Source organism: Aotus nancymaae, unplaced genomic scaffold (genome assembly GCF_030222135.1).
Source record: "Aotus nancymaae isolate 86718 unplaced genomic scaffold, 86718_ANA_hifiasm-v0.15.2.pri h1tg000069l, whole genome shotgun sequence".
NCBI classification, from domain to species: Eukaryota; Metazoa; Chordata; class Mammalia; order Primates; family Aotidae; genus Aotus; species Aotus nancymaae.
Genome location: NW_026988484.1, coordinates 1,459,306 through 1,484,651, shown reverse-complemented (window position 1 = coordinate 1,484,651; position 25,346 = coordinate 1,459,306). Strand labels below are relative to the sequence as shown.

The 25,346-nt window shown below is 45.4% G+C and overlaps 1 protein-coding gene and 1 pseudogene across 2 annotated transcripts; both read right to left on the bottom strand.

Moving 5' to 3' along the window:
- Nucleotides 1–1,407: 1,407 nt before the first annotated feature.
- Nucleotides 1,408–9,412, bottom strand: LOC105731408 (protein L-Myc-like; annotated as a pseudogene).
- Nucleotides 9,413–12,252: 2,840 nt separating this feature from the next.
- ZNF17 (zinc finger protein 17) lies at nucleotides 12,253–22,958 on the bottom strand. Of its 2 annotated transcripts, XM_012473120.3 has the most exons (4): nucleotides 22,703–22,958; nucleotides 20,502–20,542; nucleotides 17,083–17,209; nucleotides 12,253–15,022 (listed from the first exon to the last, which is right to left on the bottom strand). In XM_012473120.3, the coding sequence occupies exons 2-4, from the start codon at nucleotides 20,520–20,522 to the stop codon at nucleotides 13,152–13,154; spliced, it is 2,019 nt and encodes a 672-aa protein (XP_012328543.1). In that variant the 5' UTR covers nucleotides 20,523–20,542; nucleotides 22,703–22,958; the 3' UTR covers nucleotides 12,253–13,151. The 2 variants fall into 2 exon arrangements, with proteins under 2 accessions (XP_012328543.1, XP_012328544.1); XM_012473121.3 differs by lacking the exon at nucleotides 20,502–20,542.
- Between the last annotated feature and the right edge of the window lie 2,388 nt (nucleotides 22,959–25,346).

Sequence of the window (25,346 nt, the reverse complement as noted above, 5' to 3'; positions counted from 1 at the left end):
CTTCTTAGTAATGAAGGTGCAGTGAATAAAGGATTGATATAATTATATGTGACCACTGTAGAAATTATGTTACAATGTGTCATAGTTATAGAGGTCCCAGTGAAATAAGGTCAAACCTCTTCATCACCATGGGCCATAGTCATCAAACAGGTATAGTAACCACAGAGATCCTTTATGCTTTACTCTTCACACTTTATCAAATCCCTGATGACATGTTAAGTTAGCAACAAGTCTGAACACTACTGTCTTTGCACTGAGTTTCTTGGCTATTTAGACTCAGTTTAGTACCCCCCCACACCTTTTTTTTTTTTTTTAAGACAGAGTCTCGTTCTGTTGCCCAGGCTGTAGTGCAATGGCAGGATTTTGGCTCACTGCAACCTCCACCTCCCAGGTTCAAGCAATTCTCCTGCCTCAGCCTCCTGAGAAGCTGGGACTACAGGCATGTGCCATGACACCTGGCTAATTTTTGTATTTTTAGTAAAGGTGGGTTTTCACCACATTGGCCAGGCTGATCTTGACCTCCTGACCTCAGGTGATCTGCCCACATCAGCCTCCCAAAGTGCTGGGATTACAGGCGTGAGCCACCGCGCCCGGCCTCCATTTTTCTTATTGGCATCCTTGATAGTATCACACCATTTCTTTTCATCTCTTTTTGCTGTCTTATATGTAATAATGATGTACTTTCTAAAAGTGGTGTCAGGAAGAGGATAATAATAGGGTAAAACTCAAGCATAATCCCGGCACGGTGGCTCATGCCTGTAATCCAAGCACTTTGGGAAGCTGAGGTGGGCAGAACACCAGAGGTTGGAAGTTTGAGAACAGCCGGACCAACATGGAGAAATCCTGTCTCTACTAAAAATACAAAATTAGCTGGGTGTGGTGGCACACGCCTTTAATCCCAGCTCCTCAGGAGGCTGAGGCAGAATTGCTTGAATCCAGGAGGCAGAGGTTGCGGTGAGCCGAGATCATGCCATTGCACTCCAGCCTGGGTAACAAGAACAAAACCGTCTCAAAAAAACAAAAACAAAAACAAAAAACCTCAAGCACAGGGTCCAGTGACTTGTTTCAGCTGATGTCACAGACCAAGGGTTTTCTGACTCTCAACAGATTGGTGACCATTTGGACAGACTTTGGTTTGGGTCACTGATAAGATAGGATAACATCCTCTTACCTTTTTTTTGTCCAGAGAATGAGGCATTGATTAGATTTCTGCAGGCTGAGGTGTGAAGATTGTCAGGTTCTTGTGGGGAAGCAGCCACCTATCATTCTGTAGGAACCAGGTCAAAGGCACATAGTCATTACACTCCTCTCAGACAGTGCAAGATTTATGGGATTGTCTAAATTGAAATCCTCTCCCCTTCCAGGAAAATCTACTACATGTTACATGTACTCTCATTACAATCATAATTCTAGTGTTTAGGTTTCTTTTATTTTTTTGAATTGCCCAAGAGTTTTTTTCTTGTACAAAAACAGTTAACACCACTTTGCAAAAGACATACAAAAATACAATTTAAAAAAAAAAAAAAGACTCCCCTCATCATGATACCCAACAGTAGCTTATAAAACACAAGCCATTCAGGTGAGACGTCCGTAACCTACACCCAAACTGTCCTCCATAGGCAGTTCCAAAGTCAGCTGGCTTTTGTAAACCATGCTCCAAAAGGGTAGAGAAGCTATTTCCAAACATATCCTGGGGTCCTTTGAGGCCAAGAAGCAACCTCAGAAAGAAACCATTATGGGCAATACATTTGGAAGTAGCAGCTGGTTTTCCAGAGCCACATATAATACTTACCACCACTTACCCACCCCAACTCCCAAACCCAGAGCCAGGAAGCACCTGCTATCCTGGGCAGAGTTCTGGAGGGGCTGCTGGTCCTTCTTCCAAGACAGGCCTAGAGATGCCTGTGGTTACCCACATGACAACTGCTAGGCCGGGTGACTTTCTCAGACTGGAGGCTGCACCTGGATTCCACTTGGAGCTGCCAAGTCCAGCTGAGGCAACCATGATGGATTCATCATGGTTGGCTGAGCGTATCTCCTGGGGGCTCCTTTAAAACCCACCAGAAGCAAGTCCACCTTCTGGAGCACTGGATCCAGAACGGCTCTCCCCAAAACTTCAGAAAGGCTCAAATTCTGGGAAAGATATCTGATTCATGGCAGGCTGGCCAAGGCCCAAAGGTGGCTGCAGAGCCAGCAAGCTCCTTGGAGTTGCACAAGAAGGACATGGTTCTTGCATGGTTCCAGAACTTCAAACTTGCTGGTCAAGGGTTGAAATGACCAGCAGGTGGGAAGAGGAAGCAGTACAGTTCTCCCTCTGAGTGTCTTACACCTGCCTTAAGAAAAGACTGGGCCTCAAGTGCCCCTCTGAAAACACGTGGGCAGGGATGAAGTTCACAAGCCAGGACTCCAAGCTTTCCCCAGGCCCCAGGCTAAGACCCATTTCCCTGTCTTGGGGAAATACTTCTGACCTGTGGGAAAGGGTGCTGCAGAGCCCACTGCATAACAAAGGCATAATGAAACAAAAAAGTCCCTTGTGAGGAAAGAAAGATCCGTCCCTCAGAGGAGAGGGCCCAGAGGGCTCTGACTCAAAGAATCTAGAGGCCAAGCTCTTTAAATGTTGCCAGGGTCGCAGCATTTAGAGTGGGAGGAAAGGGGTCAGCTAACATCATTATATATATATTAAAGGTTTCCAACTCCTCGGCTACTAGAAAGTGTCTGACAGTCCACGTTAATCAAGTCTGCGAGCTTCTAGTCACCTAAGACAGCTCAAGTGTCTTCTGGAAAAAGGAACCTCAGGGAGAGCATTCAGGCCCAGCTGTCCCTGCATCACCCCAGAGACACCAGTTGAGAGTATCCTTTCCTAGTCTAAAGCTCATGCAGAGTGTGAGATTTCATGCAGGCTGGAGCCCCTGGCAACACCCACCACCTGTTGCATAGCATTTGCCAGCCTTTTCTTCAGAGCTAGTGAGCTAGGCAGACCCCGAGGCTCCTGTCAGCTGCCTTCTTGGAAGCCAAAGGCACCAGAGAACATACAGCCCTCCCATGAGTCAGGGAAGAGGGAGAGCTGAGTTTCAAGGTTTCCAAGAATGCAAGCCTTTACTGTGTGTGCGCGCCGGCTGCAATGCATTCTGGGATCGACTGTCTCGCCATAACCAAAATGTGCAAATTACTAAAGGGGAGAGGGAGGCCAAAAAATAAACTTGTGTCTTTGTAAGACAGAACAGTGAGGCTTTTTGGTCAGTAACCACTGAGGTATGCAATTCTTTTCTGCAATTGCTGCTGCTGGCATCGGAGCTGTCTTTTCTCTGTAGCCATCCACTTCTCAGCCTCCACAAGGGCTTGCAAGTATTCCAAGGCCTGGCTTAGGATCACTCCTTTAGGGGCCTTAGGGCAGCTGGCCAGGGTGGGGCCAAGAACCGCAAACGCAGGTCATTCCGCCTCTTGCGCTCCAGGAAGTTGTGGTTCTTCCTCTTGGTCACATCCTCAGTGTCAGAACTGACAGGTTTGGGGTGGCAGGACTGGGTAGCCTCACTTTCTGCAGGTGGGGGGCGCACGATCTCTTCATCCTCCTCATCTTCCTTTTCCCCTGGAGCATCTCTCTCCAGAGCCTCCTCTTGGGGATCCCTCTCTGGAGGAAAACGGGCGGCACAGCTGTGCCGTTGCTGATGGATGGAGATGTGGAAGTGCTTCGTGCAAGGATCCGGAGGGTCTGCTCGCACCGTGACGGTGACCGGCTTCAGAATACCCAGAAACTGCCTCTTCTCTACTGTCACAACATCCATCTCTTCATTCTCCGAGTCGCTTGGGCTCTCGGACCCGGAGCAGGCCTGGGTCTTGGGTTCGCCCAGGGGACTGGGGGCGGCGGGCGCCGGGTTGCAGGCTTCGAGGCTGGCGGGAGGGCAGTCCGGGGTGGCGGACAGGTTCCCCCGGGGCGCGCCAGCGGCGAGCCGTTCTCGGGCTGAGAAGCCACTCCACATGCAGTCACGGCGGATGATGGACGCGTACGTAGTTCCTGCCCCAACCTTTCGAGTGGCCCCGGGATTCTGCTTAGTCTCCGGCGCACCTTCCGGGCCAGGCCTGGGGGGCCCAACCCCGGGCCGGGTCCCCTGCGCTGGGACCCAAGCCCCAGGGCGGCGACGTGGGGGGCGACGGCACCAGCTCGTATTTCTTCCAGACGTCCTCGCTGGGCGCTGTGGAGCGGTGGAAATCCTCCGGCAGTCATAGTCGTAGAAATAGTGCTGGTACGAGTCGGAGTCCATGTCCGCTCCCTCGCTCCCGCCGCCCGCCACCTGGAGCGGTCGGACCAGCTCCCTGCCGCCTCGGGCTAGCGTTTAGGTTTCTAAGTGGCATAACTTCACCAGGATAATTTTTGCCTTCATTGCTTACTAGGAGGAACATTTCAGTTGGAAAAAAAAAAAAAAAAAAAAAAACCTGTTAGTTTTAGAGATGCATTAGAAAAGAAAGGAAACAAAATTTACAGGCCCAGTGAGCAGTTTTTTATTGGAATGAATTTTATTTGTACAATATCCAAGGTTCTGAATCAAAAATAGTTTCAGTAGATATTTCCTTGAACAAAGCCACTGAATGATTTAGCAAACTTAAGCAAAAACTAACTTCCTCCCCCTCCTTTTCCTCCAGTTGCTGCTTTGTATCTAGCTCTTCCGCTTCCCCTTCACCCTTTCTAATCTTTCTCCTTCTGCACCTCCTCCCTCCTCTACCCTTTGCCCAGGCTCCCTACATTTTCCCAACAAATACCCTAAAATTCCAAAATGCAATTACCTCTAAAGATCAAGAGCCAAGTATGCAGACAACTGTCAGACATAAACCTTGGACCCAGGCGAATTAACAGCTGCATCTAAAGATTTTCCTAAACCCAAATAAGACTAGCAAGTATTCAGAGGAATTTAGAATTATTTCATATGCATATGACCCAGAGTTACGTAACTTACATGTTTTAAACATTTGTCTTCTCCAAACTCATGCTGAAATCTAATTGCCATTGTGACAGTATTAAGAGGTGGAACCTTTAAGAGGCATTTAGATCACGAGGGCTCCATCCTCATAGGTGGATTCATGCTATCATCACAATAGGTTCTTATTCCCTCTTGCTCTCTCTTTGCCCCTCTGCCATTTGATGCCTTCTGTCACGTTATAATGCAGCGAGAAAACCCTCACCAGATGCTGGTATCTTGGTATTAGACTTCCCAGCCTCCAGAACTATAAGCCAATAAATGTCTCAAATTTGTAAATTACCCAGTCTGTGGTATTCTGCTATAAAAACACAAAGCAGACTGACATGCCACTTGTATACATGTTGGTGTGAACCTCAGATGATAAATCCTGAATGACAAAAGGTGATTAGACTGACCCAGATAGGGAGCTACAGGGCACCTTTTTCCACAATAAAACTATGGGTCAAAAAGTCTAGGAAATTAAGATAAAGTCTCCTAAAAGCCATACCAAATGTTTTCAATCAAAATCCATTTGTACAGAGTAGCTACAATTAAAAGAAAAAGAAGACAACAAGTGTGATCAAGGATATGGAAAAATTAGAAACATGTGCCTTTTGATGAGACTGTAAAATGATGTAGCCACCATGGTAGCTGTGCACCTGTGATCCCAGCTACTCAGGAGGCTGAGGTGGGAGGATCACTTGAGCGTGGTACTGGACTGTGGTGAGCTGAGATTACACCACTGCACCACTCCAGCCTGGGTGCCCTTGCCTCAAAAAATAAAAAATAAAAAAATTCACCAGGCATGGTGGTACACACCTGTAGTCCCAGCTACTTGGAAATCTGAGACAGGAGGATCTCTTGAGCCCAGGATGTTAAGGCTGCAGTGAGCTGTGACCATGCCACTTATTCCAGCCTGGGCACAGAGCAATACCCTGTCTCCAAAAAATAATTTTAAAATAAGAATTTTTTTTAAAAAATTGAATTACATGCGATCCAGTTATTTTACTTCTGGGTATATACAAAAAGAAATTAAAGTAGGGCTTCATAAAGATAGTTCCACACCCATGTTCACAGCACTATTATTTCTAGTAGCCAGAATGTGGACACAATCAAAGTGTTTACTGATGAAAGACTGGATAAAGAAAATATATATACAATGGAGCATTATTCAGCCTTAGCAAGGAAGGAAATTTTGACACATACAACAACATGGAAAAACTTGAGGACTTATTGTAAGTGAAGTAGGTCAGTCACAAAACAACTATATTTGTATGATTCTACTTGTATAAGCTACCTTAAGTAGTCAAATACATAGGAAAGTAGATAGGGGTTTCCAGGAGGAGGGGAGAGCAAAACCTAGAAGTTCCTCGACTCAGATCACTGAGTGTCTTATGAGGAAAGGTAGTGTCTAATATCTTGCCATACCCTTAACCACTAAGATTCAAATATAAATGTACCTGATCATCCTCATCTATTCCTGGTAGGTAACAGGTGCTATACTTTCTATATTAAATCTTGTCAAAATAAGAACAACAGTAGCCAAGTGTGGTGGTGCTCACCTGTAGTCCCTCAGTCTACTTTGGAGGCTGAGGCAGGAAGATCACTTGAGCCCAGGGATTCCAGGTGGCAGTGAGCTATGATCATGCCACTGCACTCCAGCTTAGGGGACAGAGAAGTAAACAAACAAACAAAAAAAAAGCAAAACAACAGTAAGAAATAAATTTATTTTCTCTACAAATTACCCAGTTTAAGGTATTTTGTTATAAGCAATGGAAAATAAGACTAATGCACTGTTGTATGTCTCACATCACTTTTTCATTCTGGCAAAGCCTGATTCTGCTCTCAATCCACAGCACACAGTGAATGGAACCCCAAGAGTAACTGTAGCTTAAACAATATGACCTTTATCATCAGGGGGAGAAAAAACAGGCAATGCTTAGGTGAAAACTGACTGGGTTGGGCAGCTTGGAAGGTAGAAAATTTATCATCAACATTATCAGACAACTAATAATATCTCTGAAGAAAGGAAATCTCTACAAGCTGCCAGCTGAAGTTGGCCTGTGTTCTCTGTCCAAAGTTGGGTGATGTCCACACCCAAAGCAGTCAGGTGAATGGGAATGAGGCCCCCCAAAGGGAACAAATGACTGAATACTCCAGACAAAAGTAGAGAACACAGCAATCTATGCATCCCCCCTACCCAGTATTTTTAAAAAATATTTAACCGTAAGTCCAGACCTCATCACTCTCTAAGAAATTTAAGGTGACTAAGGTGATACACGCTGTGGCACCATGCCAGCTAATGACAGGAGTCTTCAGTAATAGACACTTACAGCAACTTAACTCTAGAAGGGCCCTAGGCAGGTAAGAAAGTGCAATATCGTTCACAAAGACTTCCCACATATCTGACAATTACAAAAAATCTCCCTTGTGTGGATGTTTAGATGTGAGATTCAATTTCAGGCTAAGATCTCCCTCAACAAGCTAACACAGGGTTGTCCAAGGGCAGTAATGGGTTCTTAGTTTATTCCTAGCTGGGCCAGTAAAGCCCGTTTCTCAACTCATTCCTGTTTTCCACTTATTTAAATAACACTGGACACAGAAACAAAACCATGGCTTCAGGCTAAAAGCCTAAAACAAAACAGAACAACAAAACAAGGTGGGTAGGAGAAGCTTGATAGAGCTTTGCTATTTTTGAAGTTAACAAAGGAAAAAACATATTGCCTGCATTCCTAAGGACTTTCTACAGGATGAACTTACTCGTGCTCGGTAAAGTCAGGCTAAAGACTTTCCAACATTTGTGGCACTCATATTCTGTTGGTTGTAGTCATAAGACACAAAGGTGCTTTTCTGATGTCAGGACATGTCACAATGATACTCATAAAATGTAGACCGCTTTGCTACTTACAGCTTGAAACCAAAGGACATAGGCAGGGCTGCAACAGTTACAAGGGAACTCCAGATAACAGCAAACTGGAGCTGTAGGGGACAGTTCACGTATGCCCTGTGGATTGGGGTTAGCTAGGTTTTCAGGGCTCCCTGTGCATTGGCCAATGTGAATAATTTTATAAGCTCCTGGGCACAGGAGCTGTCCCTAGATATCTGATTCCTGGGCCTGGGGTAATTAGGTCTCACATATTGTGGCCCAGAGTTTGAGAGCTTGATAAGGAAAGTGGCTGGGAGTGTGAACTTAATCAGCTGCTCCAAAATTGGAACTGACAAGCCTCTACCAAGGGCCTTAATTTTAATGCTGGGCAAAAACATTATTCTTTAATGTTAAAAAGAAAATAACCTGTATATCCACATGCAAAAGAATTAAGCTGCTAAAATGAACTCAAATGCATGAAAGACTTATATATATATTTGATTCCATTGAAATTTAAAACTCCTCAAAAAATGACATAATGGACAGGGTGAAAAGCAAACAGACTCAATGGGAGAAAGTATTTGAAAACCACATAGCTGATAAGGAATATCTAGAATATGAGGAGTCTTCAAAAGTTTCATGAAAAATGTATATTAAAAAATTGGCCAGGTGCAGTAGCCCATGCCTATAATCCCAGCACTCTGGGAGGCTGAGGCAGGTGGATCACCTGTGGTCAGGAGTTGAGACGAGCCTGGCCAACACGATGAAACCCCATCTCCATTGAAAATACAAAAATTAGCCAGGCATGGTTGTGGGCACCTGTAATCCCAGCTACTTGGGAGGCTGACGCAGGAGAATCACTTGAACTTGGGAAGCAGAGGTTGCAGTGAGCCGAGATCACACCACTGCACTCCAGTCTGGCAACAGACTGAGACTCCGTCAAAAAAAAAAAAAAAAAAAAAAAAAACTCCCCCAAAATTGTGTATGGATTTCAATTTTTTACATCAAAACTTGTTATAGGATGTATGAACAGGACCTAGTTTGAAGCACTAAGAATGGCATCAGTTTGAAAACAGCTTCTATCAGAAGAATGTGAATTCAGCTAAAGTTGAAGGAAGAAATTCATCTTGTTCATTACGTAATTGAAGAAAACTGATGATTAATAGCAGGAACACCACCACAGACATCTGAATTAGTTCAGCTTACACAACTGTGACTGAAAAATTAAAGTTGTGCAAACTTTCCACTCAATGGGTGCCAAAGCCACTGAATCCATATAAGCTGCAGACAAAAGAACCTTCAATGTAAATGTTAAACAAGCAGGATCAAGATGCTGAAGCATTTCTTTGAAGAACTGTACAAGAGATGAAACATGGCTTTATCACAATCACAATCAAAGCAATAGCTACCAAGAGTCAGAAGTGGTCCAGCCAAAGCAAAAGCAAACCAGTCAAGAGCAAAGGTGATGGCAAGTTTTTTGGCATGCTCAAAGTATTTTGCTTGTTGGCCTGCTAGAGGGTTAAAGAACAATAACATCTGATTATGAGAGTTTGAGATGGAGTTTCACTCTTGTTGCCCAGGCTGGAGTGCAATGGCATGACCTCGGCTCACTGCAACCTCCACCTTCCGCGTTCAAGCGATTTTCCTGCCTCAGTCTCCTGAAGATCTGGGATTACAGGCATGCGCCACCATACCTGGCTAATTTTTGTATTTTTTAGTAGAGACAGCGTTTCTCCATGTTGGTCAGGCTGGTCTCAAACTTCTGACCTCAGGTAATCCGCCCGCCTTGGCCTCCCAAAGTGCTGGGATTAAAGGCATGAGCCACTGCACCCAGCCTATGAGAGTTTTGAGAAAGTTAGCTAACGCTAGCAGAAAACCCCTGGGAAAGCTTCGCCAGGAATCCTTTTTCACTACAATGCTCCTGCTCATTCCTCTCACCAAATAACTGCAACTTTATGAGAATTTTGATGTAAAATCCTAAGGGATCCACCATACAGCCCTGATTTGGCTCCTTCTGACTTTTTCGTTTCCTACTTTTAGGCCACCCATTTCTCTTTAGTTAATATAAAAAAGCATTGCATACACAAGGTTAAATTCCCAGGAACCTCACTTCTTTAGAGATGGGCTCAGCCTGGTATCATCAGTTACAAAATCGTCTTGAACTTGATGGAGCTTCTGTTGAGAAATAAAGTTTATGTTTTCTTTCTGTATCTTTCACTTTCATGTTTCTGAAGTTGCTACATGTACTAAAAAACTCCTACATCTCAACAAAAGCCAAATAACCATAAAGAAGCACACACACAAAAAATTAACAAATAACACCTCAACCCACTGGTACAGCTACTACTAAAAAAAAAAAAAGAAATTATAAGTGTTGGCAAGGATGTGAGAAATTATAACCCTTGCACTGTGGTGGGAATGTAAACTGATGCAGCTGCTATAAAAAATAGTCCCCAAAAAATTTAAAACAGAATTAACATACGATGGGAACATTGTCAGGGCAGAAATTACAAAACAAAAAATATTTGTAAAATGAACATAGGAAGCACCAATTCTACTTCAGGGTAAGTCCTGAAAAGGAATTTAAAGCACAGCCTGAAAGAAGTATTTGTACACTCATGCTCACCTGCTATTAAGGAGTGGAAACAACCCTAACAAAAGGAAAAGTGGCATATACATGTATAATCATGCACTGCGCTTTTCAGTCAACAGTGGGCCACATGCATGTCAGCAGTCCCACAAAATCATAATGAAGCTGAAAAATGCTTATCACCTAATGACATGACGGCAATGGTAAGGCAATGTATTTTTTTTTGAGTCTCGCTGTCGCCAGGCTGGAGTGCACTGGCGCCATCTTGGCTCACTGAAATCTCCACCTCCTGGGTTCAAGCAATTCTCCTGCCTCAACCTCCCTAGTAGCTGGGACTACAGGCACCCACCACCATGCCCGGCTAATTTTTAGTAGAGAGGGGGTTTCATCACGTTGGCCAGGATGGTCTCGATCTCTCGACCTCGTGATCCCCCTGCTTCAGCCTCCCAAAGTGCTGGCATTACAGGCGTAAGCCAGTGTGCCCAGTCCCAAGGCAATGTATTAATCACATGTTCATGGTGCTGCCAGACATATACAACTATAACATATACAATAATGTACAGTACATAATACTAGTAATTAGCTTATGTTCTTAGTGTACTACACTTTTTATCATTAGGTGTTCTCCAACATTAGAGTATATATGGAGTTGTGTGTATATACATACAAACACAAACTGTAAGACAGCCTCAGGCGGGTCCTTCAGGAAGTATTCCAAAAAAAGGCATTGTTATTTTAGGAGATGACAGCTCCATGTGTGTTACTGCCCCAGAAAACTTTCTGGATCAGGATGTAGGGGGAAGAAGACAATGACATTATCCTGATCCTGTGGAGGCCTAGATGAACGTGCATATCTTAGTTTTTAACAAAAATAAGTTTAAGTTAGGATATAAACAACATTTTTGTACAGTTATATAAAGTTTTAAGCAAAACATTACAAAATAGTCAAAAAGTTTAAAAAAATACAAGCTTATAAAGTAAAAAAATGGTCAGCTCATATATTAAAGAAAAAATATTCTATAATTTTGTCCAGCTGGGCATGATGGCTCATGCCTGTAATCCCAGCACTTTGGGAGGCCGAGGCAGGTGGCTCACTTGACGTCAGGAGTTTGAGACTAGCCTGGCCAACATGGTAAGACCCCGTTCTCTACTAAAAATACAAAAATTAGCTTGGGTATGTAATCCCAGCTACTTGGGAAGCTGAGGCAGAAGAATTCCTTTAACCAGGAGGTGGAGGTTGCAGTGAGCCATGATTGTACCACTGCAATCCAGCCTGGGCAATAGGGCAAGATTCTGTCTGAAAAATAATAATACTTAGTGTTGTCTAAGTATACGGTATCTGTAAAGTCTACAGTACAGGCCGGGCGCGCTGGCTCATGCCTGTAATCCCAGCACTTCGGGAGGCCGAGGCGGGTGGATCACGAGGTTAAGAGATCCAAACCATCTTGGTCAACATGGTGAAACCCTGTCTCTACTAAAAATACAAAAAATTAGCTGGGCATGGTGGCGCGTGCTTGTAATCCCAGCTACTCAAGAGGCTAAGGCAGGAGAATTGCCTGAACCCAGGAGGCGGAGGTTGCGGTGAGCCGAGATCACGCCATTGCACTCCAGCCTGGGTAACAAGAGCGAAACTCCGTCTCAAAAAAAAAAAAAAAAAAGTCTACAGTACAGTAACATCCTAGGCCTTCACATTCAACCACCACTCACTGACTCACCTAAAGCAATTTTCAGTACTGTAAGCTCCATTCATGGTAAGTTCTCCATGTGGGTCTATTATTCTTTCTTTCATATTGTATTTTTACTGTACCTTTTGTGTTTAGATATACTTAACAACAATTACTTACCGTATGTTCCAATAGCCTATAGTATTCAGTACAGTAATATGCTGTACAAGTTTGTAGCAAGGTGCTATAGGGTATACCATACATCCTCGGCATTCATACAACTAAAAAAAAAATCACCTATTAATACTTTTCTCAGGACACTTCCCCATTGTCAACCAACACATGACTGTAACAATTTTATTCAGCAGTTAAAAAGGATAGAAATTCTAATGGATTATAGAAATGAAACCTTAAAAATATTATGTTAAGCAAAATAAGCCACAATATAAATCACAAGACCAAAATTTAAGTTTTCTTATATGAGGTACCTGGACTACTAAAACTCATACAGAGTGGTGCTTGTCAAGTGGAGTGGGGAATAACATTTTAAAAGTATAGACTTAGTTTCCTAAGTTGAAAAGACTTCTAGATATTCATTGCACAGTGTGAGTGACTTAACACTAGTGAACTATACACTTTAACATGGTTAAGATGTTAGATTTTACGTTGTCTGTATTCTCAAATAATATATATATATTTTTGAGATGGAGTCTTGCTCTGTCGCCCAGGCTGGAGTGCAGTGGCGAAATCTTGGCTCACTGCAATCTCTGCCTGCCAGGTTCAAGCAATTCTCCTGCCTCAGCCTCCCAAGTAGCTGAGATTGCAGGTATTCACCACCATGCCTAGCCAATTTTTTATATTTTTAGTAGAGACGAGGTTTCACCATGTTGGCCAGGCCAGTCTCGAACTCCTGACCTCATGATCCATCTGCCTTGGCCTTCCAAAGTGCTGGGATTACAGGCGTGAGGCACTGCGCCCAGCCAAGAATACTTTTTTAAAACACATAGGTCCCAGGGCTAAATCAGAATTTCTGTGTGAAGTCTTTCCATATCTGCTTTATATATATATATATACATTCATTATCTGGTATGAACTTTCTGGTGCTGAATGAGGTGAGAATTTTGGTTAAAGTCTCTTCCGCATTCACTGCACTGATAAGGTCTCTCTCCAGGGTGAACTCTCCGATGTTTAATGAGGCTAGAGTTGTATTTAAAGACTCTCCCACATTCACTGCACTCATAAGGCTTTTCTCCTGTATGAACTCTCTGATGACTAACGAGTGTGAAGCTGTCCATAAAAAATCTCCCACATTTGCTGCATTTATAAGTTCTTTCCCTAGTGTGAACTTTTTGGTGCCGAATGAGGTGGGAATTTTGGCTAAAAACTCTTCCACATTCAGTGCACTCAAAAGACCTTTTTCTAAAGTGATTTTTCCAGTGTCTAAGATGATTTGAGTTGTGCCTAAATAATTTTCCACATTCACTACACTCATAAGGCCTTTCACCAGTGTGAATTCTCTGATGTGCATCAAGTGTGGAGCGACACCTGAAGGATTTTCCGCAAATGCTGCATTCAAAAGGTTTTTCTCCAGTGTGAATTCTCTGATGACTCTTCAGTGAACAGCTGTCCACAAAGAATTTGCCACATTCACTGCATGCATAACGCCTCTCTCCAGAGTGAATTCTCTGATGTCTATTCCGTGTAAAGCAATACCTAAAGCACTTCCCACATTCACTGCATTCATAAGGCTTTTCTCTAGTGTGAACTCTCTGATGAATAATGAGTGTGGAAATGTCCATAAAAAATTTCCCACATTCACTACACTCATAAGGCTTCTCTCCAGTGTGAACCTTCTGATGTCTAATGAGTGTGGAACGGTATCTAAAGAATTTCCCACATTCATTGCAATCATAAGGCTTTTCTCCAGTGTGAACTCTCTGGTGAATAATGAGTGTGCAGCGGTCCAAAAAGAATTTCCCACATTCACAACAATAAAAAGGCCTTTCCCCAGTGTGAACTTTCTGATGTCTAATGAGTGCAGAATTGTATATAAAAAATTTTCCACATTCATTGCATCCATAAGGTCGTTCTCCAGTATGAATTTGCTGGTGACAAACAAGGTGAGCCCGTGTAAAGAAAGCCTTCCCACATTCACTACACCCATAAGGCCTTGGCCGGGTGTGAATCCTCTGGTGCTGAAGTAGGTGAGACTTTGTAAGGAAGGCTTTCCCACATTCACTGCACTCATAAGGCCTTTCTACAGGCCTTATGTGAATTTTCTGGTGTTGAACAACGTTATACTTGAATCTGAAGGCTTTTCCACATTCACTACACTTAAAAGGCCTTTCTCCACTATGAGTTTGCTGATGTTTAATAAGGTATGAGTTGTACCTAAACAATTTTCCACATTCCCTGCACTCATAAGGCCTTTCCTCTGTATGGATTTTCTGGTGCTCAAACAGTGTATGTTGGCGGCAAAAGTCTTTCCCACATGGGCTGCAGCTGTAATCATTCTGTCCACTTTCAAAGGCCTCCACACCATGAGTGTCCCTGTGTGGCTTCCACCCATTGTGAAGAGCCTGTTGTTGAAGAAGATCTGAATCAGTAGTAAAATCCTTGCCACCCTGCATGCATGTGAAGTCCCTCTCTGCCACACGAACACCGTCATTCACAAATGAAGGCCTCTCTTCATCACTTCTGGTGAGCTTCTCTCTAAGATGCTCCTTTTGGTGCAGGTAAAGTTTGGCTGCACATCTGTACAGCCCTTGCTTGAGGTGTGTTCCGTCGTGCTCAGCCAGGTGTAGAATGTCCTTCAGAAGTGAGCTACATGTCTCACAGGGCTGGGCCTTCTGGGTGGACAACGCTGGCTTTAGAGTTGTGACCTGTGACACTCCCACAGAAACATACTGTTTGGAAGGTGCCTCTTCATCCTTGGCTCCGTGCCAACAACCTAAGGACAGAAATGCTGGTGAAGTGTATGTTGACTTTGGATGGGGAAGGCAGCCCCATCACAGATCACAGATGTCTGTCAGACTAACTCACAAGACCATGGGATTGGTGACAAACATGGACACTAAAGCCAGTGAGAGGAAGGCCTAGTGGGCAGAACTGGCCTGACAGAAACTCCTATGTAGAAGGCTGTGTCCAGACCCAGAGAGATCTGATGTGACACTGGAGCTGGTGTTCAGGGACTACTGAAGTATACACGCAGACCTCACAACACCTTAAATACAGGTCATATGTTGGAGGGCACTAAAAAGGGAGCAGCAGAAGGGAACAGGTGGCTGGTGCAGTGGCTCATGCCTGTAATCCCAGCACTTTGGGAGGCTGAGGTGGATCACCTGAGGTCGGGAGTGAGAGACCAGCCTGACCAATATGGAGAAACCCTGTCTCTACTAAAAATACAAAATTGGCTGGGCGTGGTGGTGCATGCCTGTAATCCCAGCTACTTGGGATGCTGAGGCAGGAGAATACCTTGAACCCAGGAGATGGAGGTTGCAGTGAGTCACTGCACTCCAGCCTGGACAAGAGCGAAACTCCACTTAAAAAAAAAAAAATAGGTAAGAGGTAGAGGTCAGAGAGGTAGGGTTAGAGGTGGGAGCCAGGAGATGAAAGTCAATAAAGAAATCACGGGGCCGCGCGCGGTGGCTCACGCCTGTAATCCCAGCACTTTGGGAGGCCGAGGCGGGTGGATCACGAGGTCAAGAGATCGAGACCATCCTGGTCAACATGGTGAAACCTCATCTCTACTAAAAATACAAAAAATTGGCTGGGCGCGGTGGCTCAAGCCTGTAATCCCAGCACTTTGGGAGGCCGAGGCAGGTGGATCACTAGGTCAAGAGATCGAGACCATCCTGGTCAACATGGTGAAACCCCGTCTCTACTAATACAAAAAATTAGCTGGGCGTGGTGGCGCGTGCCTGTAATCCCAGCTACTCAGGAGGCTGAGGCAGAAGAATTGCCTGAACCCGGGAGGCGGAGGTTGCAGTGAGCCAAGATCGCGCCATTGCACTCCAGCCTGGGTAACGAGAGCGAAACTCCGTCTCAAAAAAAAAAAAAAAATAAATACAAAAAATTAGCTGGGCATGATGGCGCGTGCCTGTAATCCCAGCTACTCAGGAGGCTGAGGCAGGAGAATTGCTTGAACCCAGGAGGCGGAGGTTGCGGTGAGCCGCGATCGTGCCATTGCACTCCAGCCTGGGTATCAAGAGCGAAACTCCGTCTCAAAAAAAAAAAAAAAAAAAAAAAAAGAAATCACAATAGGAAAGAAAGAGACATGTGGCGTGGTCACTGGTAGGGGCCTCAAACTGGATTGATTCCCAGTGTGATGTGGACCCAGCCCTGTCATCATACCCCTTCTGAGCTACAACCCACCAGGGCCAAGTCCTTTTGAGCATCTCTTGCCATCAATGGAGTATTATCCACTCTGTCAGGACTTCTACCTTGCTCAAGGTGAGCAACTATCTAGGTGTGACATTAGCCAAGCTAGGGGTAAAGACAGGGAAAGGGAGGAGACAGCTTGTACACAGAGCAATAAACCCAGGACATGCTGCATTCTAAAGTTACCAGAACTTCTAGTGGAAAGTCCTGCAGCAATAAGTCCACAGTCCTCACAAGCCGTGACCAGGTCGAATCCCTGAAATTCTTGACACAGGGTATCCCTCGGGTGTGCCAGCAAGAAGAATGGAGAAAGTCTTGCACGGAGAAGAGTTTTGTGCATTTGGACAAAGTAAACTAACCAGAGGCAGGCAAGGTCTTTAGGATATTCTAGAGAAACCTGAAGACTTTTGACTTGAGTCTTAACTTATAAGGCTTCAGAGTGACAAGAGCTAAGCTTCTTAAGGAAAATTGATACAGATCACACAGCCCAGCGTGGCTCCCACAACACATATGCCAGGAAACAAGGAGAGGATGCAGCATTCATGATCTGGTGTGAGACAGATCTGCAAAGGAAAAAGGTGAAAAACCATTGTCCAGCACAAGACACCGACATAGGTGTCAGGGTCTTACCTACTGATGACAAAAGTGCAAAGTTCTCCAGCATCACATCGCTGTGCAGGTGTCTCTGAACGTCATTAAGAATCCCCCACTCCTCCTGGGAGAAATGTATGGCCACGTCCTCAAAAACCATACAATCCTGCCAAAATTATGACAGTTTAGTCCATGAGCAACTTCTTTTTTTTTGAGATGTTGTCTCACTGTTGCCCAGGCTGAAGTGTAGTGGTGTGATCTTGGCTTACTGCAACCTCTGCCTCCTGGGTTCAAGCGATTCTCCTGCTTCAGCCTCCTGAGTAGCTGGGATTACACCACCACTCCTGGCTAATTTTTGTATTTTTAGTAGAGACAGGGTTTCACCATGTTGGTCTCAAACTCCTGACCTCGTGATCCGTCCGCCTCGGCCTCCCAAAGTGCTGGGATTACAGGCGTGAGGCACCACTCCAGGCCCATGAGCAACTTCCTATTCTGTTTCCTTAGATCTGTATTTATCCACTTGAGATCTAAGAATTAGAGGACCAAAATAACAACCAGTGTTTTCACATTTCCCTTAAAATCCAGATCCCATAGTCTGAAATGCCTCCTATTATTTCTCCTGCCCTAAATCAACACAAGGCTTGTACTATACAAGGAGGGATAGTCCCTATGCCCCAAGGCTGCCAAAATCATGCAAACCACCCAGTCTTAAGCTCTTCACTCTGCCCTGCATGCCTTTCCAGCCAAAATCCCAATAAAGCCTCTGATGTATGCTCTCCCTTCAATTGTGCATCTGCCTCCTGACCAAATCTGCTCTTTCCTCTGTGGCTTTATGTGGTACGGCATACCCCCTCCACTCAGGAAATGAAAGGAATAAAAATTATTTCATCCAGGTATGATCTCTCACCAATCGAAGAAAAAAAATATTTCAATGCCATTAGCTTTTCTGTCATCACTCACTCTTGTCCACAGATTGAAATCCTGTGGGTACAATCACTGACACACCTTCCTCTCCAGGATCTTCAGTGCTCCTCACCACACCCACATACATCCACCCCCTGCTCAGCCTCTACCCACTTCTCAAGGAGGAAGACACCAGGTCCTCGTGGCACCTGTATCTGCTCTCCCCTCACTGCCACTGATCACTGACTCCGAGCACAGAACGAAGATGGGTTGGGGAAGAGTCTGAAAAGCACCATCAAAACCTGGCACATGGAGGCCTACCTTTCTTTTGTCACTCAATTTCCCTAGAGTCCCCCAGATCTTGCCTCTCACTGAACCAAACATGGACTCCACCTCCTCCCTTAAGTGCCCAGTGCCAGGGCTGGGACCATCTATTCATGCTCCTCCATTCACACTTTGGAAGGCACCCCCCTCATGTATCCAACACCTCCACTCTTGCAACACTAACAACCACCACAGCTCAATCAGGACTATTTCCATGGCCTCTCACCATACCACTCTGCACATGGAATCCTGCAGTGCATGACAAATGCAACCAGAATCCTATGTTCCCCTGGACTGAGCAGAATGCAATGTTTAGGGAACACTGCCTTGAAGGTCCCCCAATCCAATCCTGTTTCTTGCTTTAACCTCAGTTTCCCAAACCCACACATTCTTGCACACCTCCTTTGAGTTCCAAATCTTGGCTGTTTCTCCCTTCTACATGTGCATGCTATCCCATAAGCAGTCACAACTCTATCCTCCTAACTCTAATCCAAAGCCCAGATACACCAACTTCCCCAACACCACCCCCTCTGCAGGCCTAGCAATGCTTCTAGCTGATCCCATCTTCTGCCAAAATAGTCTCAGAATTCACACGAAACTACCCAGGTCCAACCAAGACTTGACAGAAAACCCTGCTGAGTCCATAACAGGGTAATAAGCCCCTCCCAAACCTCACTACCATCTCATCTCTTTTGTGGAGATGCCTCACCATCCATTTTATGTGCACTCTCCCCTCAAAAAGCCTTTCTTATTCTCCAAAGGCCGTCCCCAACATAAACACACAAATACACACACGTATCCTCAGTCCATCCACTCCCTCATCTGTCTTGGTGATGCCCACCGACACCATGCAGGTGCCCTATAGAAAGTTCCAGTCCTCAGCCTCTTCCTTCTCCTTCCTTTTCCCTAATGGCACTGCCTCCAAAATACAAAGATGTCTCTTCCTAAATCTGACCCACAGATTTACAATGGTGTACACACCAGCTTTCATGCAGTAGATGTCTCCATCCTGAACAACTCCAATGAATTCCATTCCTGTGTTTCAACTGCCAGTCTGGCACCTCTAATCGAGTCTCTGTAACATTTTTGACTTGGCCCAAACCTCGTTCTTCATATGCTCTATTAAACTCCCCCTACTACAGAATTTACCATATCTTAGTTGCTAAAACATCAATCCTTCTCAACAAGGCCAAAACTATGGGGCCATTCCTGACTCCCTCTTGCATCCCATCTCCCCAGCTTCCTCACACTGTACATCAAAAAAACGTGAGCAGCTCTAGATTAAAACCTACAGAAGCCACTCATGCCTCCCACCTTCACAGCCACCACTCTGTCCAGCCACCACCAACCTCCACTGGACTGTGGCAGGAACTATCACCCAGGTATCCTTGGTTCTTCCCTAATCCTCACTCTGTCCTCCATTCTGCAGGCAGAGGAAGCATCTTAGAATCTGAGTCAAATCACCTTTTTTTCCTTTCTTAAACCTTCCCTAGCTACTACCCCTGTCAGATTAAAAACCTAGAATTGCCAGGCATAGTGGCTCACACCTGCTATCCCAGCACTTTGGGAGGCTGAGGGAGGCAGATCGCTTGAGGTCAGGAGTTTGACACCAGCCTGGCCAACATGGTGAAACCCTGTCTCCACTAAAAATACAAAAATTAGCTGGGTGTGGTGGCTCATGCCTGTAATCCCAGCTACTCAGGAGGCCGAGACATGAGAATTGCTTGAACCCGGGAGGTGGAGGTTGCGGTGATCTGAGATCACACCAATGCATTCCAGCCTGGGCAGAGTGAGACTGTCTCAAAACAAAACAAAACAAAAACAAACAAACAAACAAAAACCCCCTAGAACCTCAGGGTGCCATTCCATGCCTGATGCCTGCATGCCCCAACCTCCTGTCCTGCAGCTGTGCACCACCTTATCCTTGCCAGCTAGAACATTAAGTTACAGTTCTCTCAGCATCCCATCTAAGTCTCACCACCAAGCATTTGAACATTCTGGATCCTGTGTTTGAGATGTCATGACGAATCTCATATCATCAGTTGTAAGAACTAGAACCACTCTATATAACCAGGGACTGAGTTTGGAACCCAGGTCTGGTGGAATTACAGGCTCTCCTTGGACCCAAGGGAGAGAGAAGAAAAGGTGAACAGTCTCAGGACAACACCATTCCCTATATCAGCATGCTGAAACCAGCTGGGATGGGTGAAAGCTGGAAACTCTCCACTCACCTGTCCAGCATCCATAAACATTGCTGCCACTGCTATGAACCCTGTGGGAAGAGGCAGGCCATGAGGATTAAGACAGCAATGCAGCATCCTACAGGCTGAACTGTACAACCACCTGTGGCCCTGCAACTAGAGCAAAGTTATCTGAGGCTACACAGTAAGTCCTCCGGGTTCAGTGTCTTGACCAGGACTGAACTTTCCTAAGTCTCAGTACCCTTATGAGTAAAACAGAGATTAAAAGGATTGCCAACTAAGAGGGCTCATATTGGCAACAAACATAAGTAGTACACACTATGTATCAGCAATTTATTTCTACTGGATTAAATATTTTATAAATGTTTTTAACACAAATGACATGGAAGGGTTTTGAAATCTGGGGTGTGTATTTTTCCCACTTCTTACGGTGTCAAGGAAATGTGATACATAAAACTTTCCATTGCAAGGAAATAGAAAAATTAACATTCAGCCGGGTGCGGTGGCTCACGCCTGTAATCCCAGCACTTTGGGAGGCCGAGGTGGGTTGATAATGAGGTCAGGAGACAGAGACCACCCTGGTCAACATGGTGAAGCCCGTCTCTGCTAAAAATACAAAAATTAGGTGGTGTGTGCCTGTGATCCCAGCTACTCAGGAGGCTGAGGCAGGAGAATCGCTTGAACCCAGGAGGCAGAGATTTCACTGAGCCAAGATCGTGCCACTGCACTCCAGCCTGGCAACAGAGCAAGACTCTGTCTCAAAAAAAAAAACAGGAAAAAGAAAAATTAACATTCAAACAATTATTAAGTGAATAAATTTAACTACTGGTTACATTCATTTCTAACTGCTGACTTACGTGCACATATTTACAAGCATATTCGTTCATCGGTGGTTAAATAAATGTTTTAAACATTCATAAGTAAGTAAGTTGTGGGGAGGAGATAAGCGGGCAGGTTAGTTACTGGTCCCATCAGCAACCAGGCCTGCCTGCTACAACTTCTGTTGCTGGAAGTTTGCTGGAGGCCCTTGACTAGATGTGACAAAGCCCTACCCAGGTTTGGACCCAATTTCCCCATTAGTCTGGATGACCTTCTTATTGATCCAAAGAGTGGGCCTGAGGGTCTGCTGGTCTGCAGGTGCAGAATCGAAACCACCTCACACCTCAGTCTCCAGCCTAGGCCAGTTCCTTAACCCATTCGGGACTCGTTTTTGCAGGCACAGACCAGAATCCTTCCTATGACAAGTCTGTGCCTTTCTAAAGTGAGTGTCAGGCTTACGGACCCACCTATCACCTGACCTCCAAAACTCTGCCCTCCAAAATGCAACTTGTAATCCTCTCTGAAACCTGCTCCTTAAGCTGACTTCTCCAACTCCATTCTTTCAGATTTTCAAGCCAAAACAAAACCCATGGAATAGACCTTTTACTACCCTCACAGCTATATTTGATGCAGCAGAAAATCCTGTCGACTCTTACTTATCTCGAAGATCCATCCAGAATCTCACCACATCTCCCCTTTACTGCAACCCCTACGGCCCAGCCCTACCATAACTAAAGGGGTCTCCTCAGAGGTCCCCTTGTCCTAGTTTAACAACCTGTTTTCCGCCGGGCGCAGTGGCTCACGCCTGTAATCCCAGCACTTTGGGAGGCCGAGGTGGGCGAATCACGAGGTCAGGATTTCGAGATCAGCCTGGCCAAAACGGTGAAATCCCCATCTCTACTAAAAAATACAAAAATTAGCCGGGCGCGGTGGCGGGAACCTGTAACCTGTAATACCAGCTACACGGAAGGCTGAGGCAGGAGGAGGCGGAGGTTGCAGTGAGCCGGGATCGCACCACTGCACTGCAGCCTGGGCGGCAGAGCAAGACTCTGTCTCAAAAAAAAAAAAAAAAAAAATCCTGCTTTCTCCAACTTTAAACGTTTATCTCTGTGCATAACCCTTCCTGCATAGCCTTCTCTGGCTTTCCGCGGCTCCGCTGCCCTCCCAGGAGAGACTCCGCCTCACCCTCTGCTCCGTGGGGACAAAGACGCTCGGGCTCCCCAGGGCCGCCCGCTCTGCAGCGCCTGCAAGCCTCGCACGTGCCGGTCCCGGACCGGAGCTCCCCCGCCTCAAAGCACCGTGGACACTGGTACCCCACACAAGAACGCCCCTCTCTTTGGGACTCAGGGGCCTGACCTGAAGGGCCCCTCCTCGGAGGGGTCGGGCGGGGTGCCCTGGGACGCGGCACTCACCTCAATCAGGTTCACCCGCTCGGCCTCCGCCAGCACAGCCAGGGAGGAGCGGGGAGGGAGCTGCGGTGACCTGGGAGCTGACGGAGGCCACCGGCGCCCACAACCGATTCAGCCGAGCCTCACTCTAGCCTCTGTACAAGGAGGGAACCTTTCCTCGCTTCTTTTCGCCCTCCCGCCTCAGGCTCCACTCAGCCGAAAATGGTGAAACGGGCCCAACGCAACCATATTTATGACCGTACGGGGGGCCGTTGCAGGAAGTCCCGCCCTCGCGCATTGAGACCGCCCCCGCCATGGAGACGTCATTGGCTAGACTCGCTGCTTGTGTCCGCCGCAGTGTCTTCTGGGTCGTGTAGTTACCAGGCTGCTGCCTGCCCCGCCTCTGAACCTAAGTAACTAGCCTTCTGTTTGAAAGCCCGGAGGTTCCTCCAGAGGCGTTGAGAAATGCAGTTCCGGGGCTCCAAGGAAGTGGAGGGGCTTCACTGGCTTTTAAACGGCAAAGTATCCAGATTTTCCCGGAAGGCAGTCTAGAAATGTCAGAGAAATGTTTCAGAGACCTGTCCTTTCAGATTCTGTAAAGCACATCAAGTTCCCAAAGGACGAACACCCGAAGGAACACGGCATCAGTAAGGAACTGGTCTTCCACGCAAAGCGATCAGCTCTTTTGTGCTTGACAAATACACACAGACCGAAGCTCTGGAGACCGTTTTGTGATCTTCAATGTGTTCTGCTGAGACAAGAAAAGATCCAAACGTGGCAATGATGGGGAGTTTGAGGAGAAGTATCTTTCCTTTCTGAATAATCAGTGATTGTCTTTCAGCCTACCCAGCAACACTTTATTCACGATACTTATTACTTCATATCTGAGATATTTCCCACTTATTTTAAGAAACTGAAACCTAACTGAAAAGGAAAAATGACTTATGTACCATTATCTGCCAGGATAGTGTGTGGCCTTCTACCAGTCAAACCCCTGAGTTAAAGGTTTGGGAATGCATGATCTCATCTACTTACTGGAAAGTGATTTATCATTTCACCTGCAATTGTATCAACAGTGTCTGCACAGGGAGTTGAAATTGTCTCTGAATAACTCTTGTGAAATGGCTATTACTGAAACTATTAATGATGATTATGTAGTTAGGCAAAGAGTGGTTGCAGTGGGCTCTGTAGGCCAGCCACGAGACCCAGAAGAGTATGGCATCATTGCCTCATCACCATCACGGCTGCCACACCAGCAGCGCAGGGATCCAAGGGTGCATTCACATGCTTGGTACACTGCTATCACAATCAGCATCTAAGGGAGCCAATAAGAAGCCCAAGAATCAGCGTGCTTAGAACTGCCAACACAGGTACCAACATTCATCACCACAAAGCACAAGCATAGACATACTTAGCTCACCACCAGTACTGCTGAAGCCTGAAGATAAGCTCATCTGGCATTCCCGTTCCCAGCACAACTTTACCAAAACCTCCACTAATAACTAACAGTGTGCACCCTAACACACTTGAGAAAACCACATGAACTGTTTATAGCCAAGGAAATCATACAAAAACTTTACTGCTGCATGCACTCAGAAGTAAAGCTAAAGTGCTCTACTCAATTAAGACCATTGATACATCTTCAAAACCCCCACAAACAAAAGTAAATTCAAAAATAGAAGATAAACTATTATACTACACATGCAAAAAAATCAATGTAAAAACACAGGAAACAGAAAAGCAAGAAACCATGACACTCCCCCAAAATTACAATACTTTTCCAGCAATGTATCTTAACCAAAAAAAAAAAGAAAACCCAAAATTCTCACCATATCTGATAAAGAATTGAAAACGTTGATTTTAAAGAAGCTCAACATGACACAAGAGAAATATGAAAACCAATGCAAAGAACTCAGATAAACAATTCAGGATTTGCTTCCTGTCACATGGGGCAGCTGCCTGGGGCTGGTGGAAGGTGGGACAATGTTACAGCTCCTTTCACAACTTGCCATTTGGTGGTTTCTGAGTTCTTGTCCCATGACCAAAAAGGAAGACATTTTGTAAACACTAGAGAGTGAGCAAGGCAGGTGACTTTAAATAGAGTGGCAGAAAAGCTCTCAACAACAGGAAGGGAACCAAAAGTGGGTAGCCCAATGTGTGGCTGGGTCCAGGGTTTTTATGGGCTCAGAATGGGGCCTGCGTACTGATTGGTCCATGGGTGGGCCTGAAAAAAGCACCATTCGATTGGCTAAAAGGCATTGAGAAGTTCTCACTCCAGTCATGGACCCTACTTGGAAATGGCACCCAGTTTTCAGGCTTTAAACAGTCTTTGGCTTAAAGTTTGGGTTTCGCCAGGGACCTGTCCTTAGTCTGCCTAGGAATTTATCTGCCTCCTACCACTATCAGTGAAATAACCAATACTTTCTCCTGATGAAAGGAAATTTCTGCAATCTGCCTGCCAAAGCCAGTCCATGTCTTCAGTGCAAGGCTGATGTCTACGCCCAAATCAGTCATAGGAGAGGAGGTGAGGCCCCCAAAGTGTTCAAATGACTAGTGAATTCTTCAACTAGAGAATTCATGATGCCATAACTGCATTTTAATGTGACTAAAGTGCTACACACCATGACTTTTTGCCAGTTGGTAGAAAAGAGATGACTTTTTTTTTTTG

Coding starts and splice junctions, on each gene's coding strand:
- ZNF17 (XM_012473120.3), bottom strand. CDS start 20,522: ATGTTTATGGATGCTGGACAG. Junction 17,210..20,501: donor TGTTTATGGATGCTGGACAG/GTGAGTGGAGAG, acceptor TAATTTTGGCAG/GATTGTATGGTTTTTGAGGA. Junction 15,023..17,082: donor TGCACTTTTGTCATCAGTAG/GTAAGACCCTGA, acceptor TTCTGTCCTTAG/GTTGTTGGCACGGAGCCAAG.